At 39.9% G+C, this 13,612-nt stretch overlaps 1 protein-coding gene across 1 annotated transcript in view; it reads left to right on the forward strand.

The window, feature by feature from the left end:
- Window positions 1–340: 340 nt before the first annotated feature.
- Window positions 341–13,612, forward strand: part of LOC101861863 (probable 18S rRNA (guanine-N(7))-methyltransferase) — a gene marked incomplete in the record, with an annotated part of 22,953 nt that continues 9,681 nt past the window's right edge. Inside the window, 9 exon segments of the mRNA XM_005112540.3 lie at window positions 341–413; window positions 2,640–2,677; window positions 3,074–3,169; window positions 4,501–4,583; window positions 7,059–7,155; window positions 7,567–7,663; window positions 10,049–10,099; window positions 10,421–10,506; window positions 12,088–12,189. Coding sequence (XP_005112597.2) covers window positions 369–413; window positions 2,640–2,677; window positions 3,074–3,169; window positions 4,501–4,583; window positions 7,059–7,155; window positions 7,567–7,663; window positions 10,049–10,099; window positions 10,421–10,506; window positions 12,088–12,189 — 695 coding nt within the window.

The following is a 13,612-nucleotide window of genomic DNA, read 5'->3' on the forward strand; positions in this document are numbered from 1 at the left end:
ATTTTTATCCTATATGCTCATTTACAATAGTTTTGAAAGTGATAATTTAAACAAATTTAAGGCAGGATCACTCGCTTCATTTCTCCCCGCAGGGTGAAGAGGGCCTAATAATATAATAACGACATATATTTTTAAAATGCAGAAAACAGTGTATATCTCTGCAACAACCTTAATCAAGAATCAAGAGTCTATGTCCCAGGTGACACGTAAACGTGATTACCTATCCTGGACTTTACTAATAAAAACTAAAGAACACAAACGAATACCAACACTTATTTGGTTCATTCCCCAAACACATTGCGACATCTTTTTAAGAATTCTCCACGCCGGATGTTGTTTCTGGGCAGTCGTTCTTTTCTATATTCAAGATGGCAGCCTCCGGACGACCAGAGCATCAAGCTCCTCCTGAAATAGTGAGTTTTGAGTTCTCATCGCTGTCAAATATGTGAATAGAAATTGTAAAATGATTTTTGATTTAACAAATTGTAAAACTCTGTTAATTTTTTGATAAATGTATGACATGGGAGTCAACTATATGACATAAATCAGCATAACATGTCATTTCAACAGTCCACAATAATGTTTTGTTATTGATGTAAACATGTTGTATTGTTACTATCGTTCCATCTCTACTTTCAATTTCAATGCCTTCACCTTTTTTGTAATCCTTCATTCATGGCAATTTTACTTCAGTCTGAGTTGAGTCAGCCTTCTGTCCGTCCACACTGTGTGAAAGGAAATTAAGCTGACTGATGAAGTCATACTTCAAGAGCAGCAGGCTCAGGCTCACCATGCCATGTTTGTGTATGAACTGTATCACTGTCTATATGACTGTATGTCACGACCAAGTTCTAATAATGAATAATGTTACTGATTATAAACAATTACACACGATAACCCGGCACGTAGTTTCAGTATCTACGCACACAGTAACCGGGTGCTTATTTTCGGGGGCCCCTTGCCCTTACATGCCGTTAAACTTAGAAATGACGCATCTTTCTGATTGGCTGCTAATTTTAGTAATGTGATGTCATCACTTCCTGGGATACCCACATGGAACGACGTGTTTTCGGTAACATTTCGGATTTTCTAGCCTAGATCTAGATCTAGATCTATTAGGCCTACCTGGACATGATGGAAGACCGCACGAAAATTGCCGTAAAGACGCAGGAGGACTAGATAATATCTAGATCTAGTTCTAGATCTAGATCTAGATATCTAAATTTAGATCTACCAACCCCCCCCCCCCCTCCTGCATGTTTAATCACTAATACATTTTTTAAAATAAACAACAACTTCAAAGTCAAAGCAACTCTACAAATTAGGCCTATAATTTATGGAACTGTTGGTCAGTCGGGAGGAGGAAAAGAGAAAAAAAAACTGTCCGGGACCGGAATCGAACCGCTCCAAAAGTCATTGCTCGACATCAAACGCAGACGCGCTATCAAATCAGCTATCAGAACTTCCGAGAAAATGGTGTAGATTAAGCATAATATAGATACATAGACACTTCCATCTTTGGTGCCGTGCGGTTGTCTATACTTAGATGTAGTCACGTGATCGGAGGGGTATCCTGGTCTGACATCAAACAAGATGGGCGCCTTACCTAAAAATAATTTGCATCATTTCTACTTTTACTTTTAATCGCATGTCTTGCCCTTGAGCTAGGTGAAAAGTAAATAATGCTTCACTCTCTTCATGACACTGACTTCTTTCGCTTTTGTTACCGAGAATTCTCCAATGATGGCCTGATTACTTTAACAATTATGACATAGGCCTTAAAAGAATCTATTCGTTTTTCTTCCGTTGCTTTAAAAGAAAGCTTTGTCCGAGTTCTGGTTACTTGGGCCCATCATCAAGACCTGTCAAATGCTTGTTGCATTAGCATCAAGCGACATGACCTCCTACGTGTGAGTAGGCCTAACGTGTGTGTCGGGGACCGTCAGTTGTCGAGGTCAACACAAAGTTCATTCCCATTGGTCGCGTTGGTCGAGGTGTTTTTTAGGACTTAACCTCTATGTGGGACGACTGAGGGGAGTGGGTGGGGGTATTTTTTTTACACTTGTGTGCCGTGATACTTCAACTAATTGAGGATAAAGGAATAAGAAAAAAATAAATGAACAACTTTGGTGTGTTTTTTGTTGGGGGTTTGTTGTTGTTGGGGGGGGGGTTGCTTTGAGTGTGTTGCTTTTTTTGGCTTGACAGTTGTCTATGAGGAAACAGGACGAGTGTGTTCCATTATTTGGGTTCAAAGTTTTATGTGAACCTGGATACAAATAAATACAATAGAAAAACGGGGAAAAAATGAAAGAAGTCAAGGTCATGAAGGGAGGGAAGTATTAACCGTGCACATAGCTCAGAGGCCGCCAAAACTAAACACCCAGTTACCGTGTACGTAGATGCTGAGACTGCGTGCCCAGTTACCGGGTACGTAGACACTCCAAAATAATTATTTAATTTTGATTTATTTAAATTAGGCGTATTTACTTACAACTGACTTATTTTTAGTCCTTGGGTTTCAGATCATTATCATAAGTTGCTCTCGTTCTTTCATCTGAATGTTGCAACCAAGATGAATGGTGTTTATACGTTAAAATGTTTTATTTAGGCTTAATCCAATATGTTTTCTCTCTTTTCAGTTTTACAATGAAACAGAAGCAGCAAAATACACAAGCAAGTATGTGAATGTTATGAATTAAGATGCTGTAGTTGCAGACTCTCCAAAGTCAAAATGTTTGTTTATAACTGTTAGGCCGACTCTGTTTTTATGTTTACCATAAGGGTTATTTAAATTTAAAACACGTTTGCAAATTAAATTCAAAGTCTCTGTGGGGAGATATCCTGTTCTTGATGTTGTTGAGTACTCGGTGTGTAATTAATGTGCAATTCAATAGATTTATGTTAGGGTTTCTGAATAAGAATTGTGCCACTCTTTATTTTGCTTTTTTTTTTTCCCTTAGGCATTTATTTGTTTTAACAATAATATGATAGTATATATAGTAAAGGTGTGTTTCCTGTACTTTGGATCTGAGTTCAGATTTTGAAATCTTCAAATGTGATAATTTCCTTCCAGCACTCGAATGATAGAGATCCAAGAGAAGTTGTCAGAGAGAGCGCTTGAATTGTTGGCCTTACCAGATGACGAATCATGCTACGTGCTGGATATTGGGTAAGTGTAGTGGGTGGTTGGTGGGTGCTCTGGTGTGGTTGCAGAGATGCCAATCCTACGATTGATGCAGTAGACTCCCGAAAAATGAGTCGGTCTACCGATCCCCCGGCCATTGCCTGAATCTCCCGATTTTCCTTATTTTTTCCCAATTTTGACTGCAAGCCGAGAGAAGTCTCAAAGAAATAACTGTCACCAATGGAAATTTAGCCAAAGTTCTGATAACATGTCAAGGGAAGCAACCCAAAAAAAATTCAAATATTTAAGAGCTGTTGACAGAGTTGTTTTCCTTTTTTTTCCATGCACTTTGACACCTGGAATTTCAATACCCATCAATACAATATCGATTGTCAAAATAGGCTGGAAAGGTGCAAGGCTGCCACTACTAAGCAGCTTTCACAAGCTCCTTGCAATTGAAAGCGATGGATTCTTGTAAATAGTGTTTTATATAGAACCTTCAACAAGTATGTGTATATTATAAGGAAGTGTTTAAAAGCAGAGATTTCATTTTTATAACCTTGTGACCATGACCCTCCTATTTATTGTAGCTGAGAAATGAGAGATTTGTTTGTAGGCCTACAGTGTACTTTTACTACCTTCCTAAGTGATAATAACCGTAAAAATCAACTGCTACATGTATGGCCCTTTGGCAACACAAGTAGTGTTAATAATTCATCTTTAATCTAAACGGATAGATCAAGAACTTTACATAATATTGGTAAATAAAATTTAATGCATTATAATCTCCTTTTTTGGGGGTTAAATTCTTAGCATAATATTTACGGAAACATGCGATTGTGAAATCTCCCCTTTTTTTTTTCATTTCTCCCGAAAAATTTTGGCTCATCTCCCTAACATCTATCCTGGCGGGTTGGCATCTCTGAGTTTGCTCCTTCTTTCTTATCAAACAATAATCTATCGTCCTGATCTCTCCTTCTCTTTTATGTTTATTACTCTCTTTGTAACACCTTTAATCTTCGGCACTTATATGACCTTATTGTGTTGCAAGTGTCATAAAACTCTTACTAAAACTAAAAGGATAAGTGTTGAGGTCTGCTAAAAGAGAACAGAGACTAGAACACTTCTATGATTTCTTTGCTTTTTCTTTTTAGCTTTTTTACAAAAAGGTTTAATTTTCTTTGTTCATCTTGATAGTTTGTTTATTTTTAACTTTATAGCTGTACTTCTTTTTATTTAGTGGGGCAGGAGGGGGTATCAAAACTTTTAATTTTTTTTTTGTGGGGGTTTTTTTTTCATGTTAATCTTGTCTCACATAATATTGCATTTTCATATTAAATGTTTAATGTTTTCCTTTTTTCCTCTCCGTGCTCCAGATGTGGGTCCGGTTTGAGTGGCGATGTTCTCACGGAAGCAGATCACACATGGGTCGGCATCGACATCAGCTCCAGCATGCTCAGTAAGGCTCAGAGACTGTGCCAGTTGTCGCTTAGTTATCTGTGCTTTTTTTGTCCATCAGTCTCTGTTGTTGTGGCATTTACTTTTCTGGCTTGTTGCAGTGTTTAGTCTCATATGTGTGTCTGTGGATGGTTGGTGTGGTTTGCTTCTTCTCTTTCTTATCAAACATCTATCGGTGGGTGGTTGGCGGGTGCTCTGGTGTGGTTTGCTTCTTCTTTCCTATGAAACATCTATCTTCCTTATCTCCCCTTCTTCATTTTTATGTTTGTTACTCTCTTGTCACACCTCTGATCTTTTGGCGCTCATATGGCCTTATATGCAGTTTCGAGCGCCGTAAAGCCTCTACTAAAATTAAACGAAAACTTTATCGTCCAGATCTCTCCTACTTCTTTTTTTGTGTTTGTTACACTCTTATAACGCGCCTCTAATCTTTGGCACTTATATGACCTAACTCTTACTAAAACTAAAATTGTCAAGGATGGTCATCTTAGACAGGTGGTCCTCAAGGACAGTGACTTTATTATGTTTGAAAAAGTGCAAGGAGGAAAGTGGTTGATTTTACAGATCATTGTCTTGGATAGGTGGCCTTTAGTGCCGGCTCTACTGTACTGCCGCAAGCTGACAAAACGCCTTTTTTTCTTTAGAGCAGTTTCTAGAAAAAGAGTTTTTGTCAAACGTAATGATTCAGAAATAGAGTCATTCCGAAATTTAAATTCTAATTTATTTTAAAAAACTAACCGCAATTTCAATTTGATTTTTTTCTCTCAAGTAGGGTAACTGATCAAGCTTTCGATGTAGGAAATAAAAAATGTTGGCGCCAAAATGAAAGGCTTTTTGGCGGCTTACAGCAGTGTAGGCCAATATGATTGTTTCTGTGACAACAAAAACAACAGATCAACTGAGACTTGGGGCTCAGTTTGTGCTAACATTCCATTTTTATGGGTGCCTGCCTTAAAGAATAAATAATGTGTTGGGGATTTTAGATTAGTTTTTGTTTGGGCTTTGTTTCAAAATTGTTAACACAGGCTTGCCAACCTTCCTGAATTTTTCAGGAAATTCCAGAATTTCCATCATAGTCCCCCCCCCCCCCCCCCAAATTATTATAAATTATTATTTTTTCTTGAACTCAAAGGCATAGAAATGCTGAGGACGATGGGGTATGTGTAGTAATTGTACTGTTACATTCTCATCTCTCTCTCTCTCTCTCTCTCTCTCTCTCTCTCTCTCTCTCTCTCTCTCTCTCTCTCTCTCTCTCTCTCTCTCTCCGTTTCTCCACTGGTTTGTTTGAGCTGTTTTTGTGGTGTTGGTGGGGGGTTTTTTTAGTAGCCTATCGCAGAAATGTGTGTCCGTGGTGCTCAGGAGCAATCAAAATTCCAGAATTCAGTATCTCAAAAGTTGGCAAGCCTGTTAACAGATCAATGGTCATAATGCGAAATAAGTACCAGCAATCAGAAGAACTTTTTCTTACCCAATGCACCAACAGCTCTCTTGTTTGTGGGTGATTTGGTCCTTTCCTTTCTGTCATCTATCGTCCTTATCTCTCCTCCTTGTGGGTAGTTGGCAGATGCTCTGGTGTGGTTTGTTCTTTCTTTTCTATCATCCTATCGTCTATCGCCCTTATCTCTTCCTCCTTCTTTTTTATGTTTGTCACTCTCTTATATCATCTCTAATCTTTGGCACTGATATGACTTTATTGTGTTGTAAGTGCTGTAAAACTCTTCATAAAATTAAAGAAAGCTCTCTTGTTTTCAATTTATGTGTGGAACTCCTGGTCTTCAGGAGTGTGGGTGTTTGACAGGAGCTCTGGTGTGGTTTGCTCCTTCTTTCCTATCAAACGACTATCATCTGAATCTCTCCTCCTTCTCATTTTATGTTTGTTACTCTCTTGTAACATCTCTAATCTTCGACACTTATATGACCTTATTGTGTTGCAAGTGCCGTAAAACTCTTGAAAAAACTTTTTTTTAAAACTCTTCGTAAAAGTAAAATAAGCTCTCTTGTTTTCAGCTTATGTTTGGAACTCCTGGTTTTGGGGGTTCTTTTTTTTTAGTTCCAGGAGCCTTTGGCCCTGTGAATGTGTATATGTATGTCTGCCTAGCTAGTGTAAAACTCTCTGAAAAACTTATTCCGTATGTATAGTCTTGTACACTTAACACTTACAGTACCAAAGGCTCATACAGTAAAAACCTCCAAGTACCACACCAGTTTAGAACGCTGAAACCGTTGTAGAATTTTTTTAATTAAAAAAAAACCTTGGCAGCCCAAGAAACACAATTAGAGGCTCATTGACTATTAAGCTGTTATATAGAGTGTCTTCCTTTGGTATTTACTTCTGCACAGTGCGTCCATTCGTTGTTTAATTATGATTAGTGTGGCGCCAGCGGTAGTAAGCGCTTACTACGGCCTTGCGACTTTGCCTGCAGTAGTGTAAGTGTTAAGTCCTGATATATTTTTCTTACTCTCCCCCTCTCCCTAGATGTGGCTGTGGAGAGAGAGGTGGAGGGAGATCTGATCCTGGGAGACATGGGCTATGGACTGCCATTCCGCCCAGGGACGTTTGACGGAGTTATCAGGTAAGTGTCGGTGGCCAGACCTGAGGGTTACTGAGTGTGCATTTCAAGTTATACGATAAATACACTGAAATATTCAGGGTGATGTACAAGCTGGGATGACCTTTTTTTATTTATAGAAAGATGACTGATTATTGTAACATTCGAGAAGTGATGATGATTTGTTTTCCAGAAATGACCTGCAAGCAGCGGTGGTCTTTTTTAGTATTGTTCCGAAACAGCTGGTTATTGACTTTTGACGTTAGTGTTAGGAGGCTTTTGTGTTGAGTTTTAAGGTCAAATATCTTTTTAGTCACATGTTTCTGCGCGAGTTTGTTTTGGAGAGGATGAATATTTCCACAAGTGCATGCACACAAACCTGAAAGTTTTCCAATAATTTTTCCAACGTGACTGTCTGTTCTATGCTCCTCGCAGTATCTCAGCACTACAGTGGTTATGCAACGCAGACAAGAAGTATCACTCTCCAGCCAAGAGAATGCAAGTCTTCTTCAGAACACTCTATGCCGTCATGGTAGGAAAAGCTGTAGCCTACTTGTTATGTGTATGTGTTGGGGGGGGGGGGGCTGGGTCTTGTTAAGAAGATCATTTTAATAATAATAAATAGCATTTGTATAGCGCATATCCCCGCTCAGCAGCAGGCTCTATGCACTTTACATTATATTATTACCCCAGCAGACCATAGAACACTCTGAAATATTCTCAGCTTCCCGGGAAGAATACAGAGCAAGCTGCGGATTTCACGCGCTCAAACACTATCAAACTGACAAGATCTTTCACTGTCTATAGCTGGGTATCCATTTCCACCTGTGTGAAGTGAGGAAAATTTGTGTAAAGTATCTTTCCCAAGAACACAGCGTCGGGCCCCTGACGAGATTGGAACCCGCGACCTTACGGTTGCGAGTCCGAGAGCCTAACCACGAGGCCACTGACGCCACATTGTAATTTTCAATAATCATAGACTGATTTTGTTGCTGTGTTTGATAACAAATCTATATTGTATGTTACACCTATCAAGTATTAGTAGTTACTTAGTTTTTCCATGGTCTGTCTTTTACAGGGATGTAAATCTTCTGGCTTTTTTTTTCCAGCCGACTTGCCATTTGGGCCCCAGCTTTTATCAAAAGTCTACTATAAACAATACATATTTAACATATTATATATACTAAATAGAGATTATTTGTTGTGATGGAGGGAAAGAACGAATTTTCTATAATTTAGTCTCACTATATTCTTATTGCAGTCAGTGCGTGTGCACCACATATTTTCCAGATTTTTATTTTTTTTAAACCTGTCTACATCCCTGCTTTTACTAGCAGTAAAAATGTCTATGACTGGAAACTAACTTTTGAAGAAAATGGCCTGAATAAAACCCATGTAACACACAATTTAAAAGTTGTCATCCTTCTCTTCATCCTGCATTCTTTCCTTTTCACCATCTTTTTGTCTTTTTCTACCCTGTCTTCATCATTCTTTTCACTCGTTCGCTTTTTTGTTCATTCTGCCCCTTTATCTCTCCCTCTGCTACTGTTTTTGTGATTCCTTCATCGTATGGTCAGTGAATCAAAAAGCGTGTACGTCTGGAACGTTCATTGTCTATGTGATCTGTGAAAGGCGCTCATCTTCTCCTTCTTTCCTATCAAACATCTATCGTCCTTCTCTCTCCTCCTTTTCATGTTTGTTTCTCTCTTGTAACACCTCTAATCTTCAGCTCTTATATGACCTTATTGTGTTGCAAGTGCCATAAAACTCTTACTAAAACTAAAAGGAGCTCAATGAAAGAAAGAGAAGTTCCATGATACACTTACAGGCTACTCTCAAAAATGTCGTGATAGTTCTCAATTTTTATTCATGTGAAAATAAATTTATTTAAAATATGAAATATGATAGAAAGCAGCTTATAAATACTGTCAAAAGTGATATAAGTTCATTCATCCCCTAACCACCCCACCCCCACCCCCCTCCAAATTATCTCTGTGGGTGGTTGGCGGGTGCTCTGGTGTGGTTTGCTTCTTCTTTCCTATCAAACATCTATCGTCTTTATCTCCCCTCTTTCTTTTTGTGTTTGTTACTCTCTTGTAACACCTCTAATCTTTGACACTTATATGACCTTATTGTGTTGCAAGTGCCGTAAAACACTTACTGAAACAAAAAAAATAATCTGGTGACCTGTGGACTTGGATTGTATCGTTGGTCCAAATTTATCTGGCAGTCTGGGAATTTGTTTGGCTCCTCAGTATGTTAGTCCCTGTAATATTTCGGGTGTTTTTATTGTTTTGTTTAAATTTTTTATATTTCTATCCTACATTTGGTTGCTTTTAAGGACAAGAATTCGGAGGTTTCCAGAAATGTTGACCTTAACTAAGGGTGGGCTTTGCCCTACCTATAGGAGAAGTTTGGTTCCATTGGTGTGTATATTTGTTAGGTTATAGAGAAAACTCTCCTTGTCTTTTAAAGAAACTGAGGGGCAAAAGCTTTAACTTCGATTTTCTCAAAACAGCATTTTTAGGGATAGCCCCCTTGTGCTTAACCCTCTATGTACGCCCTGCGGTCATTTTGTATCCCTGGGTTGTATTTTTCATATTTTAGAATACTTCTAGTACAAAAATCTCTTTGAAACTTTCAGTATTTCTCAAAAAATCATTTTGACAGACAGCTATGCAAAGCGTGCGGATCGGATTAACGAGTAAATTTCCTCTTTGAAAGTGGTGGCACAGAGTTCCCCACGTCGTATGGATACGATAGTAAAACACAACGTACGGATAAGGTTAAGTGGTGGCACAGAGTTCCCCACGTCGTATGGATACGATAGTAAAACACGACGTATGGATAGGCTTAAAAGCGACCATTTGTTGTTGCGATGTGTTCACGTCTGTTAATTGTCCTGGTCCATCCACAGAGACGAGGCTCCCGCGCTGTGTTCCAGCTGTACCCGGAGAACAGTGACCAGGTGAGTGACCCCTGACCTCTGTGGTGTACTCAGCACAACTCTTTGTGCTCGGTGCTTGGTTAACTAAATAAATGTGGGTGGTTGTCGGGTGCTCTGGTGTGGTTTGCTTCTTCTGTCCTGTCTAACGTCTATCGTCTTTATCTTCGCTCCCTCTTTTTTTTGTTTGTTACTTTCTTGTAACACCTCTAATCTTCACCACTTATATGACCTTATTGTGTTGCAAGTGCCGTAAAACTCTTACTAAAACTAAACTAAACTAACTGTGCTGAAAGTGCTGTAAAATACGTTTTAACATGGTAACATGTTCCCGTCTTCCCCCAGCTGGAGATGCTGACTCAGCAAGCCATGAAAGCAGGGTTCACCGGCGGGCTGGTGGTCGACTTTCCCAACAGCTCCAAGGCCAAGAAGTACGTCTGTTAAATGACTGTTGTCTGTCTGTGTAGTGTACGTCTGTCACAAGACTGTTGTATGTCTGTGTAGTGTACGTCTGTCACATGACTGTTGTCTGTCTGTGTAGTGTACGTCTGTCACATGACTGTTGTATGTCTGTCACATGACTGTTGTATGTCTGTCACATGACTGTTGTATGAATGTCATGTCACTTGACTGTAGTGTGTCTGCGACATGACTATTGTACGCCTGTCATATATGACTCTTGTAGGCCTACATCTGTTAAATACCTGTCACTTGTCTGTCTTCACTTTCTCTACATTCACTTGGTCTTGAAAGAATTTCTATACATTTTTGTGAAAGAATACAAAATCAGAAGATCTAATCATGTGTACTTTTTTACAGGGATGCCATTTTTTTCGTTGTTTTGGACACCATCCGTTCTTAAATCCGTTTTCCGCTTATCGGATTCGGATTCATTCTTTGTTAACCAAGCAAAAGTGGTTGTGCAGTAAGCCGATTTTCTGTTTTGTTTCATATACGGACGGAGTGGCACGAGGATCCATATTTTTAATCAACGGAAGTACACTCACTGTATCAAAATGTGCATAAATGTGCCTGATCAACCGGATGTTTAGGTCCATTTGAAATGTAGGGGCGAGGTCTTGCCTTGCTCACTCAATCTCGAAAAACATTTCAGTTATTTTTGCAAAAGTCCAAGGGCATCCTTGTTTTTAAATTGTTCTCTTTAGTTTAATGGCCACTGGTGTGTATAGAGCTGTATGTATGTATGCCTGTGAGGCATGTGGCGGTTAATGTATGTTTGACTGCTGACTAAGGAATATAGGTATGTGAGGCGAGCTGACAAAATGAGTTACTTCTCGCTGTCCAAGAATGGAGATATCGGCCAAAAATCGACACTGCCGTCAGATTTATAGATTCTAATTGATGCCATTTTGTTCTAGTCTACCATGTCTTTTTATTATTTATTTATATATTTTTTATTACAAATTGTACAAACTCCACCTATAAAGTTGATGTATTAATTTTCATAAGGCTAAAATCGGAGAAGTAACTCATTTTGTGAGCACACCTCACATATCTCATCTGGTATCGTATATCAAGTTATTTGGATGTATTGAAAAGTTTCCTGATGCTTTTTGCTTTCCCCTTTTCAGCAGTATATTTTCTTCCAATTGATTTCTGTTTCTTTTTTTTTTTTTCTCTCTCCCTCTCTCCACTCTCTCCCTCCCTCTCTCTCTCTCTCTCTCTCTCTCTCTCTCTCTCTCTCTCTGTCTCTCTCTCTCTGTCTGTCTCTCTCTCTCTCCTTCTCTCTCTCTCTCTCTCTCTCTCTCTCTCTCTCTCTCTCCCTCCCTCCCTCTCCCTCTCTCTCTCTCTCCCTCTCTCTCTCTCCCTCCACCACTCTCTCTCTCTCTCTCTCCCTCTCTCTCTCTCTCTCTCCCTCCACCACTCTCTCTCTCCCTCTCTCTCTCTCTCTCTCTCTCTCTCTCTCTCTCTCCCTCTCCCTGCCTCCCTCCCTCCCACCTGTCTCCGAAATATCTCGACTGATGTATGTTCTTCTTGCGGTCAACCACCAGGATCTTCCTGTGCCTGTTCTGTGGGGGTCAGTCGACAGCGCTGCCCAAGGGTCAAGGGACGGAGGAGAGCAGCTCAAACACAGCTCAGATGGCTGGCAGAAGGTGAGGAAGGCTGCATCTGTGTCTTTGGTCTTGAGCTGTATTCTGTTTGTGATTTTTATACTGTGTGTCTGAGGTCTTGTGCGGATGGTTCGTGGGTGGTTGGCGGGTGCTCTGGTGTGGTTTGCTTCTTCTTTACTATTAAACATTTATCGTCCTATTCTCTCCTTCTTTTTTATGTTTGTTACTCTCTTGTAACACCTCCAATCTTCTGGTGCTCATATGACCTTATGTACCTGCCAGCGCAGTGTAAAACCTCTACTAAAACTGAAACTAGCGGATGGTTGGAGTGAACCGCTGGTGGCTCCTACCTCTTTACTTTCCCTCTGTTGTTTCTGTCTGCTTTTCTTACCGGAGAGCAGCTCTAACACAGCTCAGATGGCCGGCAGAAGATGAGGAAGGCTACATTTGTGTGGTACGGGGTTGTTCTTGGAATAAAGTGTGTGTGTGTGTACGTTGGCCTATGTGTGGGAGAGATGTGAATGTGTTGAATGTGCAGTTTTGTCTGTCTTTGAGTCGACTGTGGGTCTCAAGTTGTGAGTTGTGCGTGGTCTGCACTTGAAAAGTTTTTATTTGTCTGTATGTTTAATTTCTGTCTGAAGTCTTGAGCTGTGTGTGTGGTCTGTGGTGAGAGATTTTGTCTGTGTGTAGAATAACCCTGTCTTACATTATGAGGCTATGTGCTGTTTATAATGTTTACACTGTGTGATTGGCAGGTTCTCTCATGTGGTTTACTCCTTCTTTCCTATCAAACATCTATCGTCCTCATCTCCCCTCCTTCTATTTTGTGTATGTTACTCTCTTGAAACACCTTTAATCTTCGGCACTTATATGACCTAATTGTTTTGCAATTGCTGTAAAACTCGTACTTTAAAAAATTATTGAAAAAAACAAACCACTGTGTGTCTGAGGTCTTGTGCAGGTAGATGGAGTGCACTACTGATAGGTCCTACTTCTTTACTTTCCCTCTGTTATTTTTGTCTGCCTGTCTTACCGCTTCTCGGCACAAAGTGGTTGTTAATGTGTTGATCTGCTACTCTGTACTGAAACAAACAAACAAACATGGGTGGTTGGCAGGTGCTCTGGTGTGGTTTTCTCCTCCTTTCCTGTAAAACATCTATCGTCCTTTTCTCTCCTCCTCCGTTTTTTGTGTATGTTTCTTTCTTGTGACACATCTACTCTCAGCACTTCTATGACCTTATTGTATTGGGAATGCCGTAAGACCCGTACGGGGGCTCTCGTGGCCTAGAGGTTAAGGTGTTGGCCTCTCATTCAAAGGTCCCGGGTTCGAATCCGGGTAGCAACCAAAAAATTTTCTTCTCTAAAATTGTCTCCTTTCACCTCCTTTCCTGCTCTCTTGCAATGTTCAGTTGTCTGCTTTCGACTTTCTGCCCCCACCCCCTCACCTCCTTTGCCCCCCTCCTCT

This window comes from Aplysia californica, unplaced genomic scaffold (genome assembly GCF_000002075.1).
Source record: "Aplysia californica isolate F4 #8 unplaced genomic scaffold, AplCal3.0 scaffold01314, whole genome shotgun sequence".
Lineage (NCBI taxonomy): Eukaryota > Metazoa > Mollusca > Gastropoda > Aplysiida > Aplysiidae > Aplysia > Aplysia californica.